General features: G+C 35.2%; 1 protein-coding gene across 3 annotated transcripts in view; it reads right to left on the bottom strand.

The window, feature by feature from the left end:
* Positions 1–16,158, bottom strand: part of LRPPRC (leucine rich pentatricopeptide repeat containing) — a 114,470-nt gene that overhangs the window by 85,739 nt on the left and 12,573 nt on the right. For all 3 annotated transcript variants that reach the window (XM_024242107.3, XM_054547600.2, XM_054547599.2), the window contains 10 exons: positions 14,195–14,391; positions 11,786–11,908; positions 9,120–9,241; positions 8,959–9,017; positions 8,107–8,193; positions 7,057–7,183; positions 6,580–6,724; positions 6,115–6,260; positions 5,758–5,863; positions 5,570–5,677 (listed from right to left, as the gene is read on the bottom strand). In XM_024242107.3, the coding sequence (XP_024097875.2) occupies positions 5,570–5,677; positions 5,758–5,863; positions 6,115–6,260; positions 6,580–6,724; positions 7,057–7,183; positions 8,107–8,193; positions 8,959–9,017; positions 9,120–9,241; positions 11,786–11,908; positions 14,195–14,391 (1,220 nt within the window). The remainder of the gene's footprint in view (positions 1–5,569; positions 5,678–5,757; positions 5,864–6,114; positions 6,261–6,579; positions 6,725–7,056; positions 7,184–8,106; positions 8,194–8,958; positions 9,018–9,119; positions 9,242–11,785; positions 11,909–14,194; positions 14,392–16,158) is intronic.

Genomic DNA, 16,158 nt, shown 5'->3' with positions numbered 1-16,158 from the left:
GGTGAGATACTCTGGTGAAATGACAAAAAAAAAAAAAAAAAAAAAAAAAGGCTTTGGACTTTAAAGACCCAACTCTCCCCCTTGGTTCTGGTACTTAATAGCAATGTAAATCTAAGCAAGTCGTCTCATGTTTCTGAGCCATAATTTCGTGGCTTACACACTAGAAATGGAAATATACCAGGAACTGTGCTTCTAGACGCTTTTACACATATTGCTTTGCTAAATCTTTCTAACTACCATCCATGGACTATGCAAGGCAATATGTGTCAAAGCACTTAATGAATAATTTTCTGACCTATAAGAGTCTATGCCTATTGAATGGACGGAAGTTCCATGAACTGAAATATTATTCATAGGCATAGAAGAAATTCTTGTGGTCTAAATTCTTAGGGCAAGATTGCGGACAACAGAACTATAACATTCTGGAAAAAAAGAATTTCAATATTACCACTTGGCTTAGATCAGTATGTCAAACTCCAAGGTTTCAGTCAGGGTTTGGGTGTGCCTCTCTACATAAAGAAAGCTGAAATACCTTTAGAAGTCAACTAATCAAGTGAAATAAGCTAGACAGAGAAAGACAATACTGTCTCACTTATATTAGAATCAGAAACAGTCGAAAACTCACAGAAACAGAAAATAGGACAGGACTTGCCAGGGACTAGGGTGAGGGAGATATTGGTCAAAGGGCACGAACTTTCTGTTAATAAGATGGGTAAGTTCTAGGGTTCTAATGTACAGCATGGTGGATACTATTAGTAATACTGTACTGTTTACTTGAAATTGGTAAAAGAACAGATTTTAAGTGTCCTCACTACACTCATGCACACAGGCATACACACAAATGGTTAACTATGGGTGTTGTAGGTTTATGGTTGTTAATTAACTTGACTATGGTAATCAGGACACAATGTACCTGTATATAAAATCATTACATTGTACACCTTGAATATATATAGTTTGTGTCAATTTTTAAAAGTGGCGTAAAGAAAGTCAATGAATCTTCTAACAAAAGTATAAAGTAATTTCTCCAAGATCACAAGCATAACTTAACTAAGAAACCAAGTCTCAGGCCGGGCGCAGTGGCTCATGCCTGTAATCCCAGCACTTTGGGAGGCCAAGGCGGGTGGATCACAAGGTCAGGAGGTCGAGACCATTCTGGCTAACACGGTGAAACCCCGTCTCTACTAAAAATACAAAAAATTAGCCGGGCGTGTTGGTGGGCGCCTAGAGTCCCAGCTACTTGGGAGGCTGAGGCAGGAGAATGGCGTGAACCCAGGAAGCAGAGCTTGCAGTGAGCCAAGATCGCCACTGCACTCCAGCCTGGGCGACAGAGCGAGACTCCATCTCAGAAAAAAAAAAGAAACCAAGTCTCTTAATTCCTGGCAGGTGCTTGTTACACTACAAAATATGCTAAAGCCTACATGTTTTTCCTGCAATCAGAAGGAACTGGGATCAAGTCCTTGTTCTGCCACCAAAAAGGATGATTTTCAGTGGCTCCTTGTTGCCAGTATAGGAATGATGATAATAAAGCTCCCCATTTAACTCCCAGGGTGGTCACTAAAATTAAAGGAAAAAATATGTGCAGAATCCTAAAACTACTAAATAACTGTGTGTGTGGTGTTTTGTTTTTGATTTTTTTGTTTTTTGAAACAGCATCTCACTTTGTCACCCAGGCTAGACTGCAGTGGCAGCAATCAAGGCTTAATGAAGCCTCGACCTCCTAAGCTCTAGCAATCCTCCCACCCCAGCCTCCCAAGCAGCTAGGAGTACGCCACCTCGCTCGGCTAATTTTTCTATTTTTTTGTAGAGACAGGATTTTGCCAAGTTGCCAAGGCTAGTCTCAAAATCCTGGGCTCAACTAACCCCCTACTTCAGCCTCCCAAAGTGTTGGGATTACAGGTGTAAGCCGCCACACCCAGCCTAAATAAATGTTAATAGGAGCAATAATAACTTAATTTTTTTTCAGCTGTACCAAAATACTGTAATAATACATAATCCTGAAAAGTTTCTCGGATGATGTTTGAAAACTGGCCACCAAATTGACTGCAGCTACAAGATTCTTATTCTTACAGGAAACCCTTCACCCCATCTTCTAAGCCTCAAATTTATGTTTCATTCTCTTAATTCTTCATTTTTCCAGCAACATTTATCAGAAGGAGGAGTATGTTCTGCTCATTTAGATTATCTACGTTGCTGGCATTTTTAACTTACATATCTTTCTAACTGAAACTAAAGCAGGCTCAAGAAAACCTGGGATCACACCTTCTGCTCAATCACTCCCTCAGGCAGCCTGAGAGAGCAGACAAAGAAAGATATTCTGTTCAGTAACTATAGTCAGATAGGGGAAGAGAAGCACTTACCAATAAGAAGGAAAGACTGATTTATCTGAACAAATTCTAATAAAAAATACAATTCACATTTCTTTTCACAAGAAAAAGATTAAAATAATCTTATATTAACTTAGATATAAATAGATTCCAAACCTCTGTGAACCAAGAAAGTCTAAACTAAGACTAAATAATCTAATAAAAATATTTCAATACAGCCATGAGAAAGTTGATCAATCTAGAGGAAAGTCTCCATTTAAAAAGTTTAATGAGAATTAGAACAGCTCGCAAACTATCAGGAACGATATATGATTTGCCTGAACAACTTTCACCAACTATGACTGTTTCATTCCACAGGACTTTACACTCTAGCCAGGGCACTCACTTTATTAGGAGGCAACTGCTTCGTCTTTGAAAAGTAAGTTCCGCCAAGAGTGGTGGCTCACGCCTATAATCCCAGCATTTTGGGAGGCTGTGGCAGGTGATCACGTGAGGTCAAGAGTTTGAGACCAGCCTGGCCAACATGGTGAAACCCCGTCTCTACTAAAAATACAAAAAATTAGCTGGGTGCAGTGACGCATGCCTGTAATCCCAGCTAGTCGGGAAGTGAAGCAAGAGAATTGCTTGAACCTGGGAGGCAGAGGTTGCAGGGAGCCGAGATAGTGCCATTGCACTCCAGCCTAGACAACAAGAGCGAAACTCTGTCTCAAAAAAAAAAAAAAAGTAAGTTCCTTCTATTCAACCACTTCACTCAACTGGCATTTGGGCTTTCTGATGGGCCCTTCTTTATGTATTTTACCCCTTTCACATTCTCATTTTTGTTTTCTAAATATACCCAGGGATACAGATCCATATTCATTATAGGTTATTTCCTGAAAGTCAGGCCAACTGGCTAGAGATGCATTATTCTAAGTGATAACTTTTCACTTGTGCCACAGAGATAAATACTAGTAAGATGAGCCATGAGGAAGTAATTATAAATATCTTTCTTGGAGGTTGGTGATGGCTAAATTTGCAGCCAGAAAAATTCAACAGAAACTTGATTATTATACAGGGCACATGCCCTCAGGACCTCCTGAGGCTGTGTCAGTAAAAAAAAAAAGAAAGAAAGAAAGAAAGAAAAAAATATATATATATATGTTTTTTAAAGAAAAAAAAAAAAGACACTTGATTATCCTATTGTTGAAAACTCTTGGTTCCACTTTGTCTGATCCTCAAATATCTTTCTTTGATTTTCTGAAGAGATTTATTTATTCCTTATGAAACACAGCACATCCTCCATCACTGCAGTCACTTTCTTCTGTGATTTCTACCATTTTATATATGACTTTCACGGGACAAAGAACAAGTTCATTGCACTAATAAGAATGTTACTTTCTTACCTTACACTAAACAAACTATAAAGAATACATACAGCCATTTCTCTGTGACATAAAAGAAGACTGTAGAATATATACTTTACTATCTTTCGGGACCTTCTGCAAAGGAGAATATATTGTTTTTCAAAATTGTAAAACTGACAATCTCTTACACTCTCAGAACACACAATATAAAAGCATAAACTTTTATATTTTTTCAGACAAAACCTTCATCGATTAAAAAATTCACTATCTCTTTTAACAATGTTCTTCGTGTAAAAACTGGCAACTGATTTTTAAACAGCAGCTAAGAATTTTTAGAAAATAAACACAGTATAGTACTTACAAAAGTTGAATATGGAAAGGTTATAGTATAAAAAAGGATATTTTAAAAGGAGGACAGAAACCCTCTGTTCTAATCCCAGCCTAATGACACCTAGATGTGGAAGCTAAGGTCAGTCACTGAATGTCTGTGTGGCCCTCAGTTCCTTCATTCATGTAATGTGAGCTTTCAGTACGGCACCTTTAAAATCCAAATTCTGAGATTCTAAGACAAGATAGATTTGAGATAAAGCCCATTTTCTACTATTTCAACTGCTACAACCATAAAAAGAAATTACCTAACTCTTTTATGTTTACCAAGTAGTAAAAATGTAGTAACCAATTCAACTGTGACATGGTTGTGGAAAGCAGATTAACCTGATGAACAAACATTTCAACTGGTACCAAAAAAATTTTCATACTGTGTAAAGGTGGACAATACTAACATGCCCGAAGAGTTTGATGGCATGATGTAAACTTTCTGTGGTTCCAAAACACTGGGTTATAGGTTACCTTTTGGAGCTTTCAGACTGGAGGATATACAAAGAGTTAATCAAACTAGCATATTGTTTTCACAAAGATTTTTCTAAAAAGGATTTAGAGACTTTTATAGCCAGAAACAATTAGGGAACACTTGTTTCACTATTTCCTTTAAACCAGAAGACGGCTGTACATTTAAAATAAAATTGCAATATGAAAGTCTGCTAAAAGCACTTTTTTTGTTGTTTGTGCATTCTGTTTGTCACCCAATGTCACACTAACAATTCTGCATCTCATTCCACAGCACATTATACTTCGAGATAAAATGAAAAAGACCATTTTTTGTTTCCCCAAGGGGAAAGTACTTCTGTTAAAAGCATCTTTTTATGAGACTACTCTTTCTGAATTACCAATAATGCAAACCAAAGAATTAGATACTGTACTCTAAAATTTAATATTTGTTCAATTCTTATTCATATCCTATAGACATCCCATGTGTACAAGGGAAAAGTATGATAAATGCTTAAACGTACTTAAGAACCTGAAAGATTGAACATTTTTGTCCTTCAATCAGCAGGCTGTCAGGTCATGAGTACTCATTTTACAATAAAAGTTTTCCTGCCTTTCCTATTATTCTAAATAAGCTCAGTTAAAAAGAAATAGATTGGCCCACAAAGAAAATGGCCATACTTTTTGTTTTCATGAACCTGATTGTATATACAACTTTATCTTTATTAAAGGTAGACAATCTGATTTCAAACACTATATATAAAATCAAGAACTAAAGAGTTTTTTAAGAACTTAAAAATAATGAACAGCTTAGAACTACGTTCATTAAGTTTGAATATCAAGATCAGAGATGAAATAAGAAATGAAATTAATGAAATTCGGATGAAAGAAATCCATCATGTTTTGTTTTTTAAAATTCTTACACATAATACTTCATGATGACTTAAAACAATTCCATTATCTCATAATACTCAGGAATAAGTATGCTTTTCCAAAGAATCCAATTAGATGTGCGTGCAAACTGTCATACTGGCTCTGGGAACCATTACAAATCGGTAAAAGGCAAAATCTAACCTTGAACATTTTTTTCCTTCCGATGTCCAACTAGCAATGGCCAGAAATAGTGAGGTCTGATAGGAAAACCTTCCTCCTTCACAGCCTTCATTAAGGCTTTTGCCAAATCTGAAAGAGATATCATAAAAGATCACAAAGCTACCTCAGCAAAACTTCCTTACTTGGCTTTAACTTTAAGAATGTAGTACCAGTTTCATTGGCGAGTAAAGCACAATGGAGGGTGAACTGCAGAGGAAAGGAGTGCATGTGGACTTCCTTTAACTTCTTACAGTAGTCTATTAGCTTCTCCACAGGCTGTGGGAAAAAAGTCACCACATTAGCGGGACTGGCAAACACCCCACCGTTTGACCTGCCGCAAATATTCTACCACTTCTAAGATGAGCATTTGAAACCCCACATCCTCTTTCTACCCAAGAATCTTGCAGCACAAGAACAAGGTTGTTACAATGTTTACAACTGGTCTAATCTCATAAATGTTCCTATACTTGAAAGAATCTTATTTCACTGCCAATTACATTGTCTACAGAGTAAAGTGGACAGAATACCGTATTCATAGTCACACAGTGTTGTAAAAAGAAACTGCCAAAGACACGTGGGCCATCTTCCTTTGATACGGGGCATGCTAGTAAAACTTGCAACGCTACATCTTCCAATTTTTCAGTGACTAAAAGTAAAATGAGGTTCATTGCATCTGGGAAGAAAACACAGACATCTTTTGTTAGTAAACTGAACAATATTTTTACACTGCAACCAATGTTCCAATACTGAAGACAAAATAAGAATTGCAAACATCAAAAGCATATATCTGCCTAAATAACAATAAAACACCTGCAAATCAAATCATCCCCATGTGTTCATTAACTCATGTTTTTGGGCTTATTTAACTGACTTTAAGAGTTCTATGTTCAACTCCCACAATGCCCATTGTTAGAAAATGTCCTTTCCATCATGTAAGAATAGCAATTCAGATTTTTATGAAAATCATGTAAATACATTTTTTAAAAAACTACCTGGAATATATCTTCTTTCACATGTAACTTTTTCCAAAATTTCTGAGACATACTGAGGATACCCAGCTTTACTGAAGCTAAAAATAATTTGCAGTAAATCACGGTCCATAAGGTGAAGCTCGGACTTCTCCACCTTCTCCAGAGTCTATAGAGAGTTCCAGAAATTAGAAGACCAAGTTAGAGTGTTTTTATTTAAGTATTAAAGCTAAATAAAATATCCAGATTCAAAAAAGTAGGGAAAAATACCACCTAAAGGTTTAGGACTTCTTTTAAAAAACAGGAAATACTCTACTTCAACAGTAACTGTTACATACCAGCACCGAGATACTAAACTATAATAATTCTCCATAAATACTACTTTCTGCAAGGAAACATCTTTGAAAACAGGTATAAACTTCACTTTCCTGCCTCATGTAAAACATAACACAAATTTTTACAAATGATTTTAAAGCATGTTTATTTAGACATAAGTCATACCTGCTTAACATGGTCAATATCGCCCTTCTCAGCATATGCATTCAATAATGCGAGGTATGTGTCTGGACCAGGCTCAATTCCGGCATCTCTCATCACTGTGAGAATGTTTTCTGCATTCTCCATATCACTACAAGTTAATTCAAAAAACAGATTACTATGCTTTTGCCAAATTTAATATAGTTATTCAAACTAAAACATATGCTTATCAAAATAAAAAATGCTAAGTACCATTTGGAATTATGATGTCAGAAAAGAACGAATGTATATTAAACTGGATATATGTTTCTGAAATAATAAAGATCATAAACATCTGATCCCCCATTAAAAAATAATAATAATTACGTAGACATTAAATAACATACCCTCTTAACATTATGTAGGTTATGACTCAGACTTAACTTCCGAGGTAAGAATAACATTTAGTAAATTACTCTTCAAAAATAAAAATATTTTCTAGAGCAGTTACTTCAGATCAGATCAAGCCCAGTTTCTTTTTTCTTTTCTTTTTTTTTTGAGATGGAGTCTTGCTCTGTCTCCCAGGCTGGAGTGCAAGGGTGCAATCTCGGCTCACTGCAACCTCTGCCTCCCGGGTTCAAGCAATTCTCCTGCCTCAGACTCTCGAGTAGCTGGGATTATAGGCACCTGCCATCATGCCCGGCTAAATTTTTATATTTTTGTGGAGACCGGGTTTCACCATGTTGGCCAGGCTGGTCTTGAACTCCTGACCTCAGGTGATCTGCCCACGTCAGCCTCCCAAAGTGCTGGGATTACAGGCGTGAGCCACCACACCCGGCTTCAAGCCCAATTTCTAAAAATTCAAATAAAAGATTTGTGGAACAAATGTAAAAGCACGTTATAAAAATATTAGTAGGCTCTACCTCATATACTACAGATTTTTTTTGAAGGGGTAGACAAACGTATTTTAAGAACTGTCTACAATAATTTTCTCTAATTTAAACCCCACTTAACAAACAAAAAAGGACTAAAATGACCACTTTAGCATCTCAGCCATCTATCACTTAAGAACCAAAACCTTAGGTTGAACATTACCCAGCTCTGGCATGCCCTGTCACAAGGGCGCTGAATACTGCCTCTGTAACTGGGAGATCCTTAGTTTTCATAAATCCAAGAATCTTGCTGCAAAGGAAAAACGAAGATACTCATTGAAAGTATTTATCAAGAACACTCTTTACAATATGTACAGAATTAGGCCTTGAGTTACTTTTGTTTTTAAAATATAATAATAATACACACTTGTTTTAGAAACCACAAAGAAAGAACTGATCCCTTTGATCCCCTTCCCACAAAACCCCACTCTCTAACGTATCAATAGTCTTGAAGTACTATCGATACAAATACTAGATTTTTAAAAATCTGATTATCTGATTTGTCTTACACTACTAATTACCCTTTTAAAAGCATCGTTTCATAAGATTCTTTTAGATAAAAATGAAATGTATTCCAATTTATCCCTTATTTTCCAAACCTTCCATTCATAAGTAGTAATAAATTTTACATAAGCAGAGAAATGGTGCAACTGATTTTCTAGACTACTTCCAGTTTTATAAATGAATACAGCTTAAATGGTTAAGAACATTTCCCTTAGGAAATATTTAAAAAAAAAAAAAAAAAAAAAGCAAAGTCAGCTTTATAGCTCAACAACTCTATACCTCTCTCCAGTAAATCAAATTTTTAATTAAAGTAGCAACTTTTACTTATCTTTTCTCTCTTACACGATAATTTTATATTTTATGTAAGTCAGATTACCAGATTTGCTAGATTAAAACAGTTCTGAAACAATTTCCTTCATTAGGAAGAAGCTTTAAAACAAAGAGTGAACAGACATTAGATTTACAAAATGTACAAATTTGTTCGCTTAAACATGTTCACACAGATCCATACCTGGCACCTTCAATATCTCCCACATTACAATAAGAAGCAATCAATCTCTGGTATGTCACCTGTCAATGAAATGGGCCAGTTAATTTTAAATGTACTTTTTTTTCTGAGTAAAGAAAAAAAATGGTGGATGTGAAAATATATTCACAGTAGCAACTACTTACTCGATTTGGTTGAATGTTTGCTTCCTCCATTTTTGCCAGGAAATCAGTTGGTGAGAATTTATATTCATTTTGAAGATAGACTTTAAGTAAAGCATTATAGTGACTCACATCATACACAGCACCTACAAATGAAATTTAAAATGAATTTTTAGAAGAGCATGGAAAATCCTATGCTTTAAAGTGGACCTAAATTTAACAAACAAAAAGAGTAAAACTATCACTTTAGCATTTCACCCATCCATCTTGGCGCTCAGACCTATCTACACAGATACTCTGTCACACAGAGCAAGCTAAGCATGTAAGACAGTAATTACTGAATTATTGTATAGTTACAAGTAACTGCCTATTCAGATATTAAAAGGCCTCTTACTTATGAAGCACAAAATTATCTTCCTGTTAGAAAACGCTGACAATATCCCTATATTTAAAAGTGACTGTAAGATTTTTCTATATAAAGCAGTCCTCACATTACAGACACACTGTGATGAATGGATTGTAACTTCAGTTCTTTCACATAGTAGGACTGTGCTGGCAATTCTGTCACTCAAAGCCTTCATTTTAAGGATGCATTCCATTTTCAGCTGATGAACATGATCTATGGTCTGCTCTTGTTAATTATCTGTATTCTAATGACCTTTGTTTTCTTTGTATCCCTACTGTTTAGGGCCACATCAAATAAGGTTACCACACAGCCTTACTCTACTCAGTCATGACATCATGGTCCTTATATCAATTTTGTGGTAACATGTCTCACTACACTTTCATGCATTAAATTTCACATCTTTATTCAATGCCTGTGACCATACAGGCCTATGGTTAGTATCTGGGGGTCAGATTATGAGATTTTAGGCAGCACAGACCTGTTCCATTAAATTAATACACATTTTTATCTTAACAGATACGTTTCTTTCATACTTACTATGTTTCAGGCACTATGCTAAGTGTTCCACATATAGTGGCTCACTTAAACTTCACAACAACTTTGAGACACTATTATCACCCCCATCTTACAGATAGCTCAGATCTGTCAACAGCTCATTCTGTAATTTTGGACAAGTTACTTAAGCTAAAAGATCTCTTGTGTCTTTATAAATCTGTAAACAAGAGCCAAACTGGCAAACTACAAGGTTTCTGGCAATATTAATTCAACAAGTATGCATCAAATGCCATTATACACAAAGCATCATGCTACTGGCAAAGAGGAAAATAAAGAAGCTATGGATTCCATCCTCATAAAGCATACACTTATACAGGAGAGACCTATTTGTAAAGAATTTTAATACAATAACACATTGTTAATCTTTCTATGGAGGAATTAATGCTATTACTGCTGTGTAATGCTTTTTTCTATTTTAGAATGTAACCTTTTCTGCGTATATTTCTCCAGTTCAACGACTTACTGACATACAGAAATTTCTAATTTTGAGATTCAATATTTTAGCTTTACTTTTCTGCTCCTTTTATACTAATAAAATCCTTTTCCATTCTGAAAGTCAACATTTATCTCTATATTTTTTAACTTAAAAAAAAAATCAACTTATCAAAATGTATTCTAGATGTATGCAAAACTGTGAAGGAAGAATCTGTCTTTATCCTATAGTTTTTTCACATAGGTCCTACACACTTTTTGAAGGATAGTCCTAAATATTTTATTTATTTGTAGCTATACTTTCTTGGATTCTTTTATCTATTTTCTTTTATAACTAGAAGAGGTATGGATTCGTAAACATTAAGTGAGTCCAGCTAATTACTGTAAGCTGATTTTCTGGGATTTTGCAGATTAAACAATCACATCATCTAAAAATAATAACTTCTTGTATTGTTTCACATCTTATTTCATTGCATTATACATGATTGTTGTCGGTTTTAGATTTTTAACACATTAAAGAGGCATCTTTCTATACTTTAAGATTTTTTTAAATCAGGAATGAACATTAAATTGTATTAAACGATCTTTTTTCAAATTATTTTTTGAATATGTACTATGTTACATGACGTAAAACTGAAAAGGTATAAAAAGGTACAGTAAAACCTGTATCCAGTGTTCATCATCCTTCCAGAAATATTTTAATATTGTATACACACGCACGTGTATAAACACTTTTCTTCAAAATGGTATCATTCTATACATACTGGTCTATACCTTAATTTTTATTTATACTCTGGAGAACACCCCCATTGGCATATAAAGAGCTTCTTCCTTTCTTAAAACAGTACACAGTAATCTATTTTATGGGTACTCCATAATTTATTTACCTAATTCCCTAGAGAGGAATATTTGAATTGGTTCCAATTTCTTACTATTACAAACAAGCTACAATGAAGAATATCCTTTTGCATACGTGAGTATATCTGTACCTAAATTCGAACAAATGGAACTGCTTGGTCAAATGGTATGTGCATTTATAACTTTGACAGACAAACCGGCTATTTTCTTCTTTTTCTTTTTTAACTTACCATACTTGTAAGTAATACTTGTTATGAAAAATTATTTATTGTTAATGCCCCTAGATGTCACTATACCTCACCAAATAAATATTACCAAAAAATTATGAATCAAGTAGCCCTTCCATAAAACTGAATTATAGCATTTACGCAAACACCTTTTTTCAAAAAGAAAAAACATCTACACCTTTTATACACATCATATATTTAAACAATCATACCTAATTTCTGAAGTGTGTCCCATATCCTATGAGCAAATTCTGTTCTCTCTTCAAGCTTTAGTTCAGGCAAGAGAGAACCACAACTACGTAGTAGAAGCAAGGCATGACTACCGCCTAGGTCACCTGTGGAAAAAAGGTTAATGGATAACATTTAACATAGCAGCAATATCACATAGATAAATATCGAAATTTACACAGAAATCTATAAGCATTCAAAAATCTTCTGGCTCAAACTGAGAGTATCCATAAATTAGAAAAATCCTATCCTAATGCACAGTGTTACTAAGTTACAAGTCAAACTTTTAATATTAGTCTGCTTTCTTAAGAAATCTAAGGTTATAAAATCTATGCAATCTGCAAAACTCTATCAAATACAAAAATACAAAGAACCTAATTTATAGGCAGTGCTTGCTACAATTCAAAGGCTAAACTTCTCAGTATCTTATGAAAATAGTATCAAGGGCCAGGCGTGAATCCCAGCACGTTGGGAGGTTGAGGCAGGCAGATCACCTGAGGTCAGGAGTTTGAGACCAGCCTGACCAACAAGGAGAAACCCCGTCTCTACTAAAAATATAAAATTAGCTGGACGAGATGGCGCATGCCTGTAATTCTAGCTACTCAGGAGGCTGAGGCAGGAGAATTGCTTGAACCCAGGAGGTGGAGGCTGCGGTGAGCCGAGATTGCGCCATTGCACTCCAGCCTGGGCAACAAGAGCAAGACTCCATTTCAAAAAAAAAAGAAAGAAAGAGAGAGAAAGAAAGAATACTGTAAAGCAGTGTAATTAACATCTATGAATAGAAAAGTTAGGTTCATAATCAGCTACAATATAAGCTTCCCTCTCCCTGTATCTGTAAGCTTTATCTACATATCCCTGAAAGCTGACTTTAAAACAAAGCAAAAATAAACCACTTAGTATGATTCCATTTATATGAAATATCTAGAGTAGGGCAAACCTACAGGGACAGAAAATATGCTAGTTGTTGCCTAGGGCTGGAAGGGATGAGGAGTTGGGGAATTTCTTTTTGGGGTGATGAAAATGTTCCAAAATTGATTGTAGTGATGGTTAAATAAATAAGTCAGAGAGAGAATGTGACGCAGGTCTTTAAATGTACATAACTATAGTAATAATTGATACTTCTTTGGTATCTCTCACCATCAGATTTTATATCTACGCTTCTGAGTATGTCTGAAATCCACGAATAGGCTTTAGGAAGCTACTGAATCCTCTTAAACTGCATGCAAAATTATGCATACGTTTGCATGAGGCTTTTGGGGGTCAGGGGCAGGGAGTGAAGGACCTATAGCTTGCATCAGGCATTAGTGACTCAAACAGATTTTTAGTAGCTAATTGAAAATGAAAGGAAAATAATGGAAATCTGTCTTATATGGTCATCTTACAGAAACCTGACACTCTACAATGGAAGGTAAGAAAAACTAGTTATCGTCCAAGAAACTTACTATTAAAAGTGACTCCATAAACTAGAAAAAGCAAAAAGGCAATTTTTATTTTCTGATTTGGAATAAACATCTAGACCAGGCATGGTGGCCCACGTCTGTAATTCCAGCACTTTGGGAGGCCAAGGCAGGTGGATCACGAGGTCAGGAGTTCGAGACCAGCCTGGCCAACATGGTGAAACCTCGTCCCTACTAAAAATACAAAAATTAGCTGGGCAGTGGCATGCGTCGGTAGTCTCAGCTACTTGGGAGGCTGAGGCAGGAGAGTTGCTTGAACCCGGGAGGCAGAGGTTGCAGTGAGCCGAGATCGCACCACTGTACTCCAGGCCTGCTGGGCGACAGAGTGATACCCCATCTCAAAAAAAAAAAAAAAAAAAAAAAAAAAAAAATCTAAAAATGTTTTAGTTACTCCAAACTTTGCCCAGATGAGTTGACAAGATAGAAATCACAATCATAACATAAATGACAATCAACAGAATATAACAAAGAAAATTAAAGTATCAAATAATCTACTCTGTAATGAGCTTACCCTCAAGTATTTATTTAGGTTGATGCAAAAGTAATTGCAGCCATTACGTTTAATGGCAAAAACTGCAATTACTTTTGCACCAACCTAATATTTAAGACCTTTTTTTGTTTTAAAGACAGATGTCTCTCTCTAACGCCCAGGCTGGAGTGCAGTTGTGCGATCTTAGCTCACTACAACCTCTGCCTCCTGGGTTCAAGCGATTCTCTTGCCTCAGCCTCCCAAGTAGCTGGGACTACAGGCACGCGCCACCATGCCTGGCTAATTTTTGTATTTTTAGTAGAGATGGGGTTTTGCCATGTTGGCCAGGCTGGTCTCGAACACTTGGCCTCAAGCGATCTACCTGCCTCCCAAAGTGCTGGGATTATAGGCCTGAGCCACTGTGCCCAGCCAAAAGTCAACTTTATGAACAGGAAATTTTGAAATACCTGAGCGGCAGGTATCATTAAAAACTTTTTGTAGAAGCGTCTTTGGAATGCGGCCAGTTCTTCGAACAGAAAGATCTAGTCTCATTAGAGCCCAATCAAATTGATTGGAAATCCTCCTAGAAGAAACAGTGGACTCCTCTTGAATATCCTTTTCTTTGGCAGCAATGGCATACAGCCTGGCTGGGCTCAGTAGTCCTCTTAAAAATGAAACATAATTAATAATAATCAGTTGCTATCTATTTAGGTCATTTTTTGAACAAAACTTATACAAATTTTAAAATTAGTTATTAAACACCTAAAATCACAGTACAATACCAAAAATAGAGGTATGAACTAATGGGAAAGAAAGTTTTAGCTTTTGCTTTAGATAAAATCATATACACACATACATGAATTATACGCACAGTAAATCTCCTGAATAATTGACAGCATCTTGATAACTTTGAACATGGAATCATTTCAAAATCAGATGGAAATACAGTGTGTTTTAAGTGTTTTTTAAATCTCGCCTTAACCAAAACAAGGTAATGAAAGAAGATGAAGCAGTTTATGCTGCAAAACTCTTCTCACCTCTGTAAACAAGAGATCTAAAATATATCCAAAATTTTTATAACTACCTTTAAGTTTTCTAGGTATAAGTTTACTATGAATTTAAAAGAAGACCAATGTCCAGGCTAAAACGAGGCAGGTTTTTTTTTAAGGATCATTTAGGCCCAAATAATTTCTAATCTGTCTAAATAAAGTTGAAACACTTTATAGTGATAAGGCTCTTAATTCTTATCTGCTGTGCAACTGTCAAAATGTTAGCTGTATTCTTTCCTAATTATTTAAAACAACTGCCACCAAAAATAAAGTGTTAAACATCATTAATTTTAAGGAAGCCAGAAGGGAAAGAAAAATGATTACAAATTAGGTATGGTCAGAACAGTACATTATGTGTTTACAAAGAGCAAGCAATCTTTAAACCATTCACTATTTTAGTAATGGAGTCTAACATGCAAGTCAAATGCTCTCTAACATGAAATCTGAGGGCTTCTAGGCTGTACCTTTTTTTTAAATAAACACAATTTTTTACAGAGACTAGGAAAAAAGAACCACAATTTTTAGAATATCTTTAGGTTTATAGAAAAATTGTGCATTAAGTAGAGTTCCCATATACTTTCTTCTCTAGGCTATTCTAGGTAAAAAGATAAGCTGTACCTGATTTAAAAATATCAGATAAAAAATAATTCTTATGTGTGAAGGAAACTTGTTACCAATCTGAGTTGAATTTAAAAATACTTTCTCTGCATTTAAACATCACTTTTAACAAGTGATTTCTAATTATCAGTGGTTTACACATTTATTGCAAATATTTTAGTTACAGCAGCCACTAAATATATTATACACTATATAATAACTAAGTATAATATAATCACATTTTTCAGACGTACACATTTTCATCACAATGGTGACTTTAAAAACAAAACTTACGTTTCTATCCTATGTTATTAATCTGAAAAAACCAGTCACAAATTGAATGATCAAGTATGTGATGTTTTACTAAAGGAAACTATACTAGAGGTTTCACCTCAAGTTTATATAAAACGAGGCTGTAATTGATAATAGACTAGAAATTCTACCACTGTGATCTGGGAGAAATCATGACTCTAACCATTAGTGATTCCACCATCTAGGTGGAAAATAATGGGAAAAATCAGGATACTGACTAAATAAGACAATGTCTTATTTTTGTAAGACCAATGATTAGCGCATTTTAGATGGCTAATTGACTCAAGTTTGTTAAACGAGCTGAATTAAGCTACAAACCACAGAAGATATACCCTTAAAATAATATTTATCCCTTACTTCCAAAAGGCATTTATCTAGTTGCTATATCAGTTGTTACTAAACTATCCCCTTCTTAATGCCCCGCAAGCACAAAGTGACATTATTTTTAAATTATCCAGGACAACATGTCAAGT

This window comes from Pongo abelii, chromosome 12, assembly GCF_028885655.2.
Source record: "Pongo abelii isolate AG06213 chromosome 12, NHGRI_mPonAbe1-v2.0_pri, whole genome shotgun sequence".
Taxonomy (NCBI): domain Eukaryota; kingdom Metazoa; phylum Chordata; class Mammalia; order Primates; family Hominidae; genus Pongo; species Pongo abelii.
This window is presented reverse-complemented; position numbering and strand designations above follow the sequence as displayed.